Raw genomic sequence first — 14739 nt, forward strand, 5'->3', positions numbered from 1 at the left:
AAAATACAACAAACAACCTACTTCCTTTCTGATAGATATGAGAGATATGCTGCCATTTCTGGTTAAAACAAATGGATTTTACTCTTTAACAAAAAAGCATCTAGCTACTTTGCTAATGTTAGCTTCAGTAGTAGAAACGTTAAGTTTTACAAACGCATATCTCCTTTCAACCTCTCCGGGTAACGAGTGTCACTATTACACAACGTTTAACGAGGAAGAGCTCCAAATCCATAAAACTATAAATCGGTCAGCCTGCCCCTTAGCAAAGGTTCCACTTTATAGTTTGTATTTTATATTTGTCAACTACAGTGGAGGAAGTGAAACAGAATAGTCACTCTTACGGCTCTTCCTTACTTCACTCCAAGAGTAAATTAAAAAGAGAGATTAAACCTAGAACTCCCTCAAGGACCACTGGCGGTGCCCAGATTCCTGGTTGAGGACCAAACTATGTTATCTAATTCCATATTAGTCACATTTACATCTAATTAATAACCATTTTTTTGGACATTGGAGAATCCAGCAACAGATTAAACACAGTTTAAAGCCTAAATGCACATGTTTTTGTCCTTACAATTCCTAATTCTATATTTAGCATCGTCAATACGATTAACTTATCATCATCTGGGGAAATTATCATTATTATTAACATCATCATCATCATCATCATTATCTAGGAAAATGCACAAAACTTCTAGATTGTTTGGAAGACCTTGTTTATATTTTTATTTTGAAATATATTTTTATTTAGTTTTCATCAGACAGAAGAGGTACAAAGTGTCCGTTAAGTTTATAACATAATCACATACTTTTAATCTAAAGTGCTCGACCTCTAACACGGAGACTCGAGAGGCAAACTTCAAGATCCCAGTGTTTACCTTGCATCATATCTGGTGTGCCAGACTTGTGTGGGCGGAGACTGAGTTTTGGCAGTCTCTGATTGGCTCTCGTTGAACTTGGTGGCGTGCCAGGAGTGAGGCCTGCTTATGGGTTCGTTCCTCCTGCAGAGAGGGCAAAAAAAATAACAGCCTGGATTAGAGACCTGCCCCCTCAAAGAACACAGTATGTGCTTACTGTGCAACTGCTGGTGCTGCAACTCAGCTAGTAAAAGAAATGTTGCATGTTGTGGAAAAAAACTGTATAAAATATGAAGGAATGGAAGATTTGTGCATCGTCATGGTTTGCCCTCTTAAATAAACTTTAAGTTTTCCACATGGCTGCATCTACTGTAAACTGAGGAAGTGCTTTTTTGCAGCAGCAGCAGATTTACTCCAACATTTAACAAATGTGAACTCAGAGGGGTTTTTATATCTGAAACGCACCCTTTAAAGTGATTCGTTCTCGGATAACATGTTAGGAAAACATGAAGAGAACATATGAGCACATGTACCGCAAATCAGATTACATTTTCCTATCCTTTCCATCTCTATATATACATACACATATATACATACACACACACATATAGAGGCATTAATGTGTGTGTACATGTCGGGACAGAGGGTGTGTTTCATGCTGTACAAATGGGATGAATGTCTCATCTAATGACAGGAGCCACAAGACGATCCAGAGAGACATGCCAATGAGGTGCAGGTAATAAACCACAGGAGAGGGAAGGTCGCTATGAGAGGAATGAAGATGATATTATTACTAGACGAGTGATTCATGTGATTATGGGCGCAGGTGAATGGGGGAAGGCTCTACTGATTACGGATGGAAGCCACAGAACCGTACCTCATGGAACTTCGCAAAATCTTCGTGAGAAAGCTTCTCGCCACATGCACGTCATTCTCAGAGGGCATTTTCTGAGCTACAATATCCACCATTTTCATATTCCTGGGCAGCAGGGGGAGGAACACACACATACACACTAAGAGCTCATCCACAGGTTGCTGGACTCACAGACAGACAGACAGAGAGACAGGCAGACAGACAGACAGGACAAAGACCATCCAACGACCACATCATGGAAGTGACAGTTTTTGTTGTACATCTGCTGCATGGAACAAATTACAGACCGATTAGACACTACATGCAAAAACAAATCATCTGCTCTATTTATCTTCCATACCACCTCTTCTCTCAGACTGGTGGAAAGAGAACACTTATTTGACTTCTTTGTCTATTTGTGTTTTTTCTCCCAAATTCACCAGATTCCTATTTGATAATGCCTCATTTGCATATTTAAACAGAACATTTAATACAATAAATAACGTCAACTGTTTCACGACAATAGTAATGACATAGTAACCCTGAACAAGTTTAAAAATATGCTGAACTCTATTGAGTCCAGGATGTTTATGTTCAAACGTTTTATTCATTTTAATGTGATTTTATGTTGTTGAAACTCTGTGTTGCTGTAATTCTTGGTCAGGTCTCCTTGTTTATACAGTATATAAAATTTAAAAAAAAGCCTAACAAACGTGGTTAAATAAACGCTAAATAAAACATAACAACTGCAGAAAACTGTGCTTGGGAGGTTCTTTAAGTCTCCTCTGATCCGGCTGAATGATTGTGTTCATTCTACCGATTCCCTGGTGTTACAGCGCCCTCTCCTGGCCGAGTTCACACACAGCGTGTCCTCGAGGTCGAGAACATCCCGGCATGATGATGAAGGAACTGCACACAGAGGACAACCCCGATCTGACTGATCTCTCATTAAGGCTCATTAAACGGTGCGAGGCGGGGAGCTGCTCGTGCTCAGACGTTGCCATATGGTGGCGGAGGGAACACCGGGGCCGACGTGGGGGGGCGGCGGGGGGGCTTAACACAACAGAGGATCTGTTACACAATCAGATCAGTCACGTCGGCCGTCGACCAAGCTGTCGTCTGCCTCCCAGACGGCCCCGGCATCGTTTCACCGGGGCCTTCAAGGGTCGTTTGCCGCACCTGTGTTGACGTTTGCACTATTATCGACCGTAATGTAATGTCAAGATTATCCTGCCAAAACAAATCCTGCTTCAAACTCTTTAAATGACACTAAAACGTACCAGAATCCCTTTACAGCCTCACAGATACTTGTATCTATTATAAAACAGTTTTGTTCAACAGGGCTTTTCAAGAAATCTAGGGAAATCTAACATGATTTTTTTTACTATTTATCTGTTCATATTTACATACCATCTTAATGTATTTATACTGTTATTTCTGTTGCATTGTAAGTTGTTACTGTGTACTCGTTATTTGCATTATTTTATTGTTCTGTGATGCACTTTGAATTGCTGTGATGTATGAAAGGTGCTGTGCAAATAAAGTTGCCTTATTTTTCACTTACCATGATGCTGAGCTAGACAACGTTTTAAAATCACTCGTGATGAAATTTATTTTACGATCATCCCGATATTGGAAATCGTCCACGATCAACTTATTTTGAGTGTTTTTAATCACGAGCCGCTATAAAATCCTACATCGTCAGGAAAATCACATTGAACCCTTTGAACCTTACGACCTACAAGGCAAGTTTTCTTTAAATCAAACAAACGAAACCAAAAAAACACCAAAATTACACCATTTGTTATCGCTACAAACTTATCGTCAGATTTTAAAATTTCCAAATTTTGTCCTTAAACAAATTATTTGTGACGCTTTGAAAAACAACCTTCATCATAATATTATTATGATGAAGGTTGCATTAACTAGATCCTCTAAAATTAAAATAATTCTGCATTTCGTTGCTGCTTGGAAGCCATGATTGAAGTGGTGGAGACCGACAGTCACGTGACACAAACTCTGAAACTTACAGAGCAGAGAGGTTGTAAAAATGTCAATACTTTAATATGTAGAGCACTTCTGTGCTGTTAATAAGTTGTTGACATGAAACATTAAGTGTAAAACGTCTATTTTTAGCCTCAGCTCAGTATCGTGTATGCTAGACCGTCACCCCTTTACCGAGCGGAAACTACTGGTCAAGAATTCGGGACAAAGCTTCGCATGCCTACGCTCTCATCGGATTCAGGACCGGCCCTACAAAGCCATGAGGTCAGGAGGTCCTGCCCCCTCAGTCACCTCGTCTAAAAGGCCTTCAATGATCTGATGACAAGAGCTCCAAACAACAGCTTCCTTCAGACCTGAGAACAGCCCACTGGGTGAAACCAACAACACAAGCTGTTTCATCTGCACTCATTTTATCGATTGAGAATGTTTTCAGACGGAGATTAAAGTAAAGTCGCACAATTCCGGAAAATGAAATTGTGGATTAAAGTTGAGGCCTATTTATGGGGACAAAGGAAAGCCGACACGGAGCCCCGGTCTTCCTCGTCCCCTCACAGTCCGTGTTTCTAGGGCACTCGGAGCTAACCACACATGGCGCCTGCTATTGGTATGCAAATGAGGCTGGTTTTATTAGGCCTATCGTCAGGGCTACAGCTGGGCCGGCACAGATATGCTAGCAGAGTGAATCAGTGGGCTGGAATGGGGGGGGGGTTAGGGGGGGAGATCGGTTCAAATGTATCCGGTACCAACCGGTCCACGCTCAAAAGGAAAAAGCTCACGTACAAAAAACCCCAAACCAATTAATTAATAATAATAATCATTAATGATTAATTAAAATGATTTTTTTGTTTTACCTATAAAGTCTCTTCCCCCTACAAAAAGATTAATTTGCATTTGGTTTGCTAAGTCTTGGCTGATCATGGCTTAACCTAAATGATGCATGACCTCATCATGAATGATAAGACAAAAACAAAAATCTGCAGAACAACAGAAGTATTAGGGTCAGAACACCGGGCAAAGAAGGCCCCAATGTGTCAGCTAGTTATTTAACAAAAACATAACAAAAAATGTTCATTGTGACTCACCAAACATCTGGAGGAAGGATTTCAAAATGGGCACAGAGAAGAAATGTGTTATCCCAGTGAGCGTATAATAAATATTGAGCCCGGAGCTCAGGTTGGATGTGAGGCCGGCTGTACCTGTGTGCTGGTCTGGCACCACATTCCAGCCTTAAAGACCCACCAGCATGCAGGAGGTCTGAGCAACGCGGATCCACCACCTCCGAACACGCAACTCACCAACACAACATTCAACGGCCATGGCTCAAACTAAGTTCTCTGGGCAGAAGGAGTTTGGATGGAGGGGAGATTTCCTTGAGGATTATGGGGGTTTTTACCCCCAGAGAGAGAGAGAGAGAGAAAGAGAGAGAGGGGGGGGGGAGGTAGAGTCCAGAAGAGGAGGAGGAGGAGGGCTATTGTCACAGCCAGTCCCCTCGGAGTTCTCCTGCCCTTTGCCTCGTCTCATTGGCTCTAAAAGGGCTAATATGCTAATGACGGGATGAAATGCCCGACTCTTGTCTTCCCTGTCTCCCCTCTTGTGCAGGCAGACGTTGCATTTCTACCGTTACCATGACAACAGGTTGCTTTCTGGGGTGGAGGCTTCGGGTGGTGAGCGCTGAAACTGCCCCCAAGGAACACCACCAGCAACAACTACTGACCCGGTTCCTCATAGTTGTAGATGTGTGTTTGATCTGGGCTCGTTAGTTAGAGGTTAATGCCGGACTAGAAGAGGAGGGACCGGCAGTCTCTGCAAGTACAACCACAACGTTACGAGACAGAAAACTGCTGGTCAGGGTCCGAATTACACCGTGGCTTTCGGGGGAGCTCAATAACAATACTGCGGAAAAAAACCACTGCAGGCACCAATATCGCCAGTAACATTTAAATACATAATAAAGTGAAACATTTTCACTCTCCCCTCATATTTATCAACAAAATCCCCCTCAGTATGTGACCGTATGTTCAAATGGCTGCTGTGAAAAAAGGGCACGGGTGGAAGTTCATAATTCATGCTTCATAATTCAAGGTCAACTTGCAGCTATGTTCAGTGTTAAAGCCATCTTAGTAGCTAACTAGCATTGGTAGCATCCTGTCAATAAGCAGGTAGCCCCGCCCACTAAAGTATCCCCTGCTGTCTGTTTGACTCTAAATGGGCCACAATGTACTAAATGAACATCATGCTGGATTGAAGAAGACTTGAAACTAGAGATTGAGACCATAAACTCATGTTTACAATGTTTACTGAGATAATACATCGAGAGAAGTAGGCTCATTTTCTCATAGACTTCTATACAATCAGAGAGGAGTCGCCCCCTGATGGCCAGCAGAGAGAATGACAGCTTTAAGGTACTTCAGCATTGGTTTCACTTTTCAGAACCGGATGTTGCTGACTGGTCCAATCCAGCTGACATCACTAAAAAAGTTGCCAGTCATGACTTTATGCAAAACCAGAATAACATACTACAGGAAACTTGCCTGCCACACCTTTCTTGAAACAATCATGAAAGTAATCCAAAATACGTTTGTTCTTTTGTGGATTTAAGTGTACAGCAGATAGTGAGAAACAGATAACGGTGGTCCTCAATGGCTTTAATGGGGGGAAATACTCCTGCTCGAGGGGCAAACAGGGTTTCTTTTTCCTCATTAACGTGCTCTGGCATGCCAGCGAGAGGTCTGGTGACGGGCAAGAAGATTAGCGAAGAGCGGCTGCGAGCTAAAGCTGATAGAAAGGCAATAAAAAAAATTCACAGAGATCTATTGTGAGGGAAGCAATCGAGCATTCAGTCTATACAAGGTTCTCATTGTGGCGTTATTTTCTTTGCAGCAAACGGATGGTTAACCACATCTAGCTTGGATTTGACCGAGGTTGGTGAGGTTTCTGACGGGTGGATGCATTCACTGCTGCACAACAACAGATGCAGAGCAGCATCCTGTACAGTTAAAAACACACATAACACCCAACCTGCACTTAGTTGCAGGTGAGCCGGTGGATTCCTGACAAAGACCCTCTTCAGTCGATGCTACAATCAGACCAGTCATGTTTCGGGTGAGCGAGGTGAACCGTGAGCGCCGTGTAATGACCAGCACATTCCTGGGCTGAGTGGCATACCGGCTGTCAAGTCAGCAGCCGTCTGCACTGACCCAGAGTCAGAAACACCTGGAAGGCTTTTGTCTGAAGGTGAGGGTCACAACCACGTCTCCACGACAAAGTCCTGCATCCTAAACACCAGCTATTATTACAACTCAGAGTGCAATTGGTATGAATTCACCAAAAAAACCTGTCAATAAACTAAAGCAGAGATCTTCAACAGGGGGTCCGGGACCCCTAGGGGGTCCACAAAGTTACTGCAGGAGGTCCCCAAAATTATTTGATCCCGAACTTGTTTTCCTTGTAAGAGTTAAAATATGTCCAAAAATACAGCTTAACATGACTACAAACTATAATAAGCAAATATAAATCTTCTTGTATTGTATACATACATCGTTACAAAGTACTGTTATACATGGCACTATAGGCTGCACTACACATTACTATTGGCCCGGTTTAATAAGGAACACAGTTTTATATGATATGTAATGGGGGTCCCTCCACCGGGTCACAATAGTCCTTGGCCTGAAAAACGTCCGACAACCTCCGAATTAAAGGGATATAGTTGTGTGATTTTTACAATTGATCAAAATCACACATGAACACACTAAAACAACCGATTAAAACAGGGCTACAAGTAAATCTCTAAACTAGGATTTCCTCAGCTGAGACCCGGACAATTTTAAGAAATCTGCTTACGAAAAGAATTCACTGCACGGCATTCCAAACGTACTACGTGGGCTTATTTAGAAAAACAAAGGCCGGTAAATGTAAGCCGCTGCACTGCAACACCCTGCTGAACGCCAAGTTCACCCTCAGTGTGGGCCGAACTCATCCGACTACGACGAAGCGTCGCAGTGCTAATCAGAAGTAGATAAAGGGGACGCTATCGGGTAAGTTAGTTAGTAAGTTATTATTAACAATATTTCTAATGTCAGTGGTATTATTTTATCTAAACTGTTTGATAAGTTGTTTTGTTAAGTTATATTTACAACCAGAGTGTGTGCACGTGTGTGTGTGTGTGTGTGTGTGTGTGTGTGTGGAGGGGTGTGTGTGTGTCATATACCATGACATCATGCCGTTGTGAAACTACGACGTGGAAAATTCAATTTATCCTATTAATGTTATAACATTCATCACAAATAACAAATAACTATAAACCTGGGAGAATTTGATTGAATGTGGTCACAGTCCAAGTCATCTGCCAGCTTGTTTTCTGGAGAAACAAGACCTGGATCTAGGTCTGGGTGCAACTAGAAGACCTCCTCCTGGTGACCTCAGAGGTCCAATCAGGTTTTAGAGAGGACACGACCTCTCCTCCGGTGTGAAAAAGTAACTTTGCACTTCTACGCCAGAAGGGGGAAACCAAACGACACAACAAACTTTGAGGTTGTAAAGTTTAATGATTCACTCTGCTGTTTTGCTCCGTGTGCTGAAAAAATGCCTCGGGGGACTGGAAAGGAAGCTAAAATTCACTGCGGGAGTCTTCGGATGCAGAATTTAAAAAAAAACACCTATCCCTCCTGACCCAGTGAGGTAAACACAAAGATGATTAACACAAAGATGGTGAACACAAAGATGGTGATCACCTCTCCATCCAAGCCTCATGAGAGGGCTACTGGTGTTTCAGTGAACTCTAGCTGTACTGCTGCTGGTGCTGTGTTGTGTGTGTGCTGCTCCTTTCCTTGATCTTAGTAAAGCACTTTTAAATCTTCCACATTTAGCCAAATTACAACTTTTGGATTTGGAGTTAGGAAAGCGTAGAATTGCGAGGCTGGAGGGCGATGTCGTTGTGGGATGATTGTAGTGTTTCACTGCAGACAGCACCGAAAACGTACAATTCAACGGGTTTGTTTTTGATGTGCAGATGTTCAATAAAGTTATATTTAAAATGTAAATGATTGGACACGCTGAAGCCGAGCGTGCAGCCGGTTCTTCATCGAGGCGACGAGTACGAGTTCCTGCATGGAGGACCACACCCACCCGTCCGTCCATCCTCCGGGTGACGCGTCGCCTCCTAAATGACATTATCACTCCCCAACCGTCTAGCATTAGTCACCCTGTGGCAAAATGAAAACACGAGTGGCGACATCAAGCGCCTCCCATTTGTGCTGTCTGTAAAGAGACCGCACCTGTGGAGAGAGGAGCAGGTTCCGACAGCTTCCTGATCCTGGTCCTGCTCTCCAACATGATCCCAGAGATTAAAAAAAAAGGAGCGGCATTTCAGGGCTCACGCCTACATGCTCGGGCACAGATTAGAAGAACATACGGGTGCAGGTTGTTATGTGGAATGCTACACACAACGTCTCCAGCTTTCTACAAAAACAAACAGCTGACGAACACAAGGAGAGATGTGGCGGCGACCGAAGCGCTCGACTACATCGGACACATGCTGGTTGTTGTGGTCGAGTGGAAACGACAGAAAAAAATAAATTCTTCAGGAGGAAGAAAGGAGTCCCGCGGGGGAAAAAATACAATGTGAACAATAAGACTTGTCCTTGTAAGGAAATGTCCATTTACAACCACAACCACACTGAAATAACAACCGCCAGATCCTTTAGTTCTGCCTCCTGCTATTCCAAAGCCGACTCCACACAGCATTCACTTCCTATCCCCCCCCCCCCCCCGTTGTCAAAGGAAACATACATGTTGCTGCCAAGAATCACGTAAAAACTGAGACATAGCTAAAACATCGGTGCGTGTAGGTCCATTTTCAGTTGATTTATTGCCAGTTTATTAGGTACACTTACTCACATACAGCCAAAACGAGTGCCGCTTTAAGCAGGATGTAGATTGTGCTGAACTGCTTTGGCAGGGGTGTCAAAGTAGAGTGTGTTCTGTACTGTGAAAGTAGAAGTATTTATTCTACTTCTTTACTCTAGTAGAAGTGTAAAAATACAGGCTCAGAAATGTACTCCAGGTAGAAAATTAAGTATAACAATGAAGGACATTTCTACTGGCTGATTTATATACAAGACTAACAGAATCTGGCATAATAATAAAAATAATAATAGTACAAAGTACCTACCTACCTACCTACAATACCTACCTACCTACAATACCTACAATACCTACCTACCTACCTACCTACCTACCTACAATACCTACAATACCTACCTACAATACCTACCAACAATACCTACCTACCTACAATACCTACCAACAATACCTACCTACCTTCCTACAATACCTACCTACCTACCTACCTACAATACCTACCTACCTACCTACAATACCTTCCTACAATACCTACCTACCTACCTACAATACCTACCTACCTGCCTACAATACCTACCTACCTACAATACCTACAATACCTACCTACCTACCTACAATACCTACCTACAATACCTACCTACCTTCCTACAATACCAACCTACCTACCTACAATACCTACCTACCTACAATACCTACCTACCTACCTACCTACAATACCTACCTACAATACCTACCTACAATACCTACCTACAATACCTACCTACCTTCCTACAATACCTACCTACAATACCTACCTACCTACAATACCTACCTACAATACCTACCTACAATACCTACCTACACAGACGGGTAATGTGACAGGAAATCACAGGAGGCCCCACAACATAACATCACCACAATACCGAAGCTACAACACGATCTTAAACGATTCTAAACATTTTTAAACATGCTGAGTATTTGCAATAAGACATGATTTTTGTCAACATCTGCCTCATTTAATAATTTTTATCGCAGCAACTCCATATTTGTTTTGACCAACTTCCTACCAATCTCGCTGACTTTACCCATGAGTACCACAGCACCATTTACCAGACTGATCAAAGCTATCGTTACCAAAAGGTTTAATTTGTATTCGCTATATTAATAGTTTATAAAATAAAAGATTGACACTTGACGTCCATGTTCATGATACAACACTGCCGCACAAATTACGCCGCATTGACCAAAAACGTTCAGGACACCGTTTGTCGGACATTTCGTTAGTAGTAAGAAGCTGATCGCCAAGATGATATAAGAGAGACACAGTTTGTCTGAAACAGTATCACACCCTTGTTTCCTATAACAGGCCCGTGACACGTGAGTGAGCCTCGCACCCTCCGCGTCCTTGAGGAGAGATAAACTGTGAATGGACTTCCTTGTACGACCGGGTTTGTTCAGGGATTACGTTATGATATGATACAACACAGAAAGAAATGTGGACGGACAAAGAGAGACAATGGGAGCAGTGTTACACACACACACACACACACACTAAGGCTAATAAGAAGGCCTGCAGCAGGCTGACAAATGACTCATTGGCTAACCCAGATATGAATAGTGAACAGTAGCGCCGAGTCAATAAGTCACTGGGGGTGAAGAAACAGTGTAATCATTTATGGTGAGGTAAGTGTTGGTCAGTGGTCCGTTCTTATAGTCAGCGAGAACGGAGCAAAGAAAAAGGAAAACAAAGCAAACAAAAAATGCCTCGTCACTTAGGGGGGCGAGTCCAACTGACTCAGGGCCACTTATTGTCATTTGCATCATAACTTCCCTTTGTTTGTCCCTTCCACACCTGCCTTCCTGCCTGCGTGGGATCTATGACGTCACCCAAATCCTCTCTTCCTCCCTTTACAACCCGATCAGGAAGACAAACCATGCGTCATGGGCCATGACCTCCCGTTGCAGTGCAACACAGTAAAAAAACCCCCGGCAAAACAGGCCCATCCAGCTAGCGAAAACCTCAACGGGGACAGAGAGTCTGCAGGTAAACAGCTGCGAGGCCCGGGATCCTCCGCCGCCTTGGTTTGTTGGTAATGTTACCATAGCAACCCCCGAGGGTGGGGAGGAGAGGGGGACCGAGGATTGGTTACCTACCTTTTCACCACCAGGCTGAGGGTCTTGTGGGAGCCTTTCACCAGGCAGATCGCCTCCTGTCTGAAGCCACTCAGGGGAATCTCGTTGATGTTGACGAGCTCGTCTCCCACCTGCAGGCTCACGGCTGCTGCCTTGCTGCCCTCCTCCACCTGGAACACAAGCAGGGAAACGGAGGGTTAGGGTCACGCTTCGTCCCTTTAAGCCCCCCCCCCCCCCCAACTAACTCAGGAGAGATATGTCAGCATTTTCTCCAAAAACAACGCAGACCCTCTGAAAAAAACTGGACCCCTGAGGAGGTCTGGTAGTCCACTTCATTTTGGTTTGTCTTTGCAATGTGAACACAACAACACTCACTGGTGAGAAACTTGACTAAATCCAGTTGTTTGAAGGAGATTTTCTCCCATTTTTTTTTGCCTTTAATTATCAGAATGATGCATAATGTAATGGCTACTTTTCCATGTTATCCTAGCTTTAGCTATACCATTCTGCCTGCCACTGGGTCCGATCTGCCGGGAAAAAGAAGGATCCATTTATTCTTTCCCAATGAAAGTAGCTACTAGCTCCAAAAGTTTCTAAAAAGCATACGCTCGAAGCATATTGGCGACGTCATGGTGCATTCATTTGCATAAAGCTTTGTGGCTGTGTTGGCAGAAGAGCTGTGAATACAATCATTGGGAATTAATTACAATATCACATATTTGTTGCCTTTTCTTCCCGATGGTCTGAATAAGTTACTGAATTTGTCGCTAGTGGAAGGCGATCGGGTCGTCTTTGCGACAATAACTTTTTGCATTGACATTGTGCTACATGTTTGTATTTATCAGAGTGGCTGCCAGTGCAAACAGAATATATACGGCTTATAAGCGGCTGCCAGAGGACTTCTTATGTGTCACAGCGGTGTTCTGAAAGAAGTGACCTCAGACGACCTAACCTTGGCGCTACTTCTCAGTGCTTTAAAAACCCACGATAAGCAAACTCCTGATATATGCTGCAGGGTTTTTTTTAAAACCTGTTTTGGTGCATATTGTTTGTTTGTACAGTGTTTTTCATCAGACACGTTTTTACAAAATCATCCTCGGAGTAGGAAACCACTTATAAAAAAGACAAATTCTATACTATATAATGACATTTTACAGGTTAAATTTCATATCAGAACTTCAGTACATGTTTTAATTTGTATGGAAAACCAAAAAGTTTTCAAATCGAGCTGAAACGGCATTTCAAGAGTATCCCCCTTACTTATGGAGTGAAACAGGATATAATGTTGGGAGGAATTTAATTGATGGATGGATGTCTATGTATATTATTGGTTTGTTGGCACAAGCGGATACAAGCATGCATCATATTTTGTTTACCAGGAAAATAAATATTGGATTTTGATATAAAAATACAAAGAACGATATATGTCATCTAAAAAAGGGTTAAAGGCTTAATTTAAATATCAGCTCGACTCTCAGGGATGTGAGAGAAACGCACCAAAGGTCAGCGGGTTCTTGTTGACATTCTTTACATATACTTTATGGGGTGATAGAAAAAAAACTGCACCGTTTCCCAAAGTTAACTAAAGATGTGGATCAAAGGCTGTAAAAAAATACTTCAAAAAGCTGCCGTCTGGGGCCGGTGGCGAAACGTGAAAACAGAGCGTGTTGTGTTTGTTTGAGGGCAGACACCTGGAATAACACATCTGTCAAAGGGAAGTAATGTGAACAGGGTTCAGCGCGGTGGACTCGGCGTCCTGCTAGTGCTGGTCCAGGTCTCTGAAGCGTGGGACGCAGCGAGCGCTAAGGTCGGTTCTGCTCCTCACCGCTGACTGACGCAGGAAGTCTAGATATGAGCGGTGCATGACAGCATGGCTCAGCGTGGAAAGAAAAGCAGTGAGAGCGTGCTCGGCTGTTGGCACATTAACACACTAAAGACGAGCTCTGCAGCTGATAATCAGGGGGGGGGGGGGCTGCATGACTCCACCACAGAGGTATGTGTACATTTACAGACCATTACGTCTCACACGGGCCTTCATCCTCAGACAACCGGAGCCAAGACTCCAATCAAAGCCCCTTTTCATTTTTCTAGAACAGCAGTCTTAAGGCCGGGCTGAGGCCGGGCGGACTGAAGGGGTTTTATAAGACTGGCTAGATTCCTGAGCTGGTCCTCATATGGTAGTGGATTCTGTGCAGAATCACTGACTGATTTATATAGTTGGTTACCGCGTCTAAAATGGACACAAAACACCACATCATCATTCTCTCTCCTGGCATTGACCGTGTATGCAATCACTCCACACGATAAAAAAGAAATAGGTGGAGGAGTCGGAGGTCAGAACACAAATACGAAGTGCATTTGTTGGGGACTATTTTCAGTTGCGGATGAATACACATTTGTGGCTCGTTGATATATTACGTATTTATTATGCTTATTGTAACAGATATGACTAGAACTTCATCGTTTTTGGACCAGAATGGAGCTCTATGGCTTCAAGGAAGGAAGGAAGGGACAAAAGAAAGATATAGGTAAGGAAGTAAGGAAGAAAGGAAGGAAGGTAAGTAAGGAAGGTAGGTAAGTTAGAAAGGAAGAAAGGAAAGAAAAGGAAGGTAAGGAAGTAGGTAAGGAAGGACGAAGGAAAGAAAGATAGGTAAGTAAGTAAGGAAGAAAGGAAGGAAGGAAGGAAGGAAGGTAAGTAAGGAAGGTAAGTAAGTTAGCAAGGAAGAAAGGAAAGAAAGTAAGGAAGGACGAAGGAAAGAAAGATAGGTAAGTAAGGAAGGAAGGAAAGTAAGTAAGTAAGTAAGTAAGAAAGGAAAGAAAGAAGGATAGATAGATATATAATACGATGTATTCATAGTTGGAATTGGTCGCCAATAATATCGGGCTTATCTTTGGATGAGTCCTTGGATGAGGAAATGAAAACCTTGTGACATTTAATCAGGTTTACAGTTTTAAAATACTCAGAGCTGAGCTCAGTTTCCAGAATATGTATACTTAATTTTATTAAAGTGTTTGGGAGCAGGCTGTGCTGCTGAGCAAATATCTCGTAGATTT

General features: G+C 42.9%; 1 protein-coding gene across 2 annotated transcripts in view; it reads right to left on the reverse strand.

Moving 5' to 3' along the window:
• shroom2a (shroom family member 2a) overlaps positions 1–14739 on the reverse strand; it is a 37520-nt gene that overhangs the window by 12951 nt on the left and 9830 nt on the right. For both annotated transcript variants that reach the window (XM_084010590.1, XM_084010589.1), the window contains exons 3-4: positions 11707–11855; positions 876–998 (exon numbers count right to left, since the gene is read on the reverse strand). In XM_084010590.1, the coding sequence (XP_083866716.1) occupies positions 876–998; positions 11707–11855 (272 nt within the window). The remainder of the gene's footprint in view (positions 1–875; positions 999–11706; positions 11856–14739) is intronic.

This window comes from Eutrigla gurnardus (genome assembly GCF_963514095.1).
Source record: "Eutrigla gurnardus genome assembly, chromosome: 6".
Lineage (NCBI taxonomy): Eukaryota > Metazoa > Chordata > Actinopteri > Perciformes > Triglidae > Eutrigla > Eutrigla gurnardus.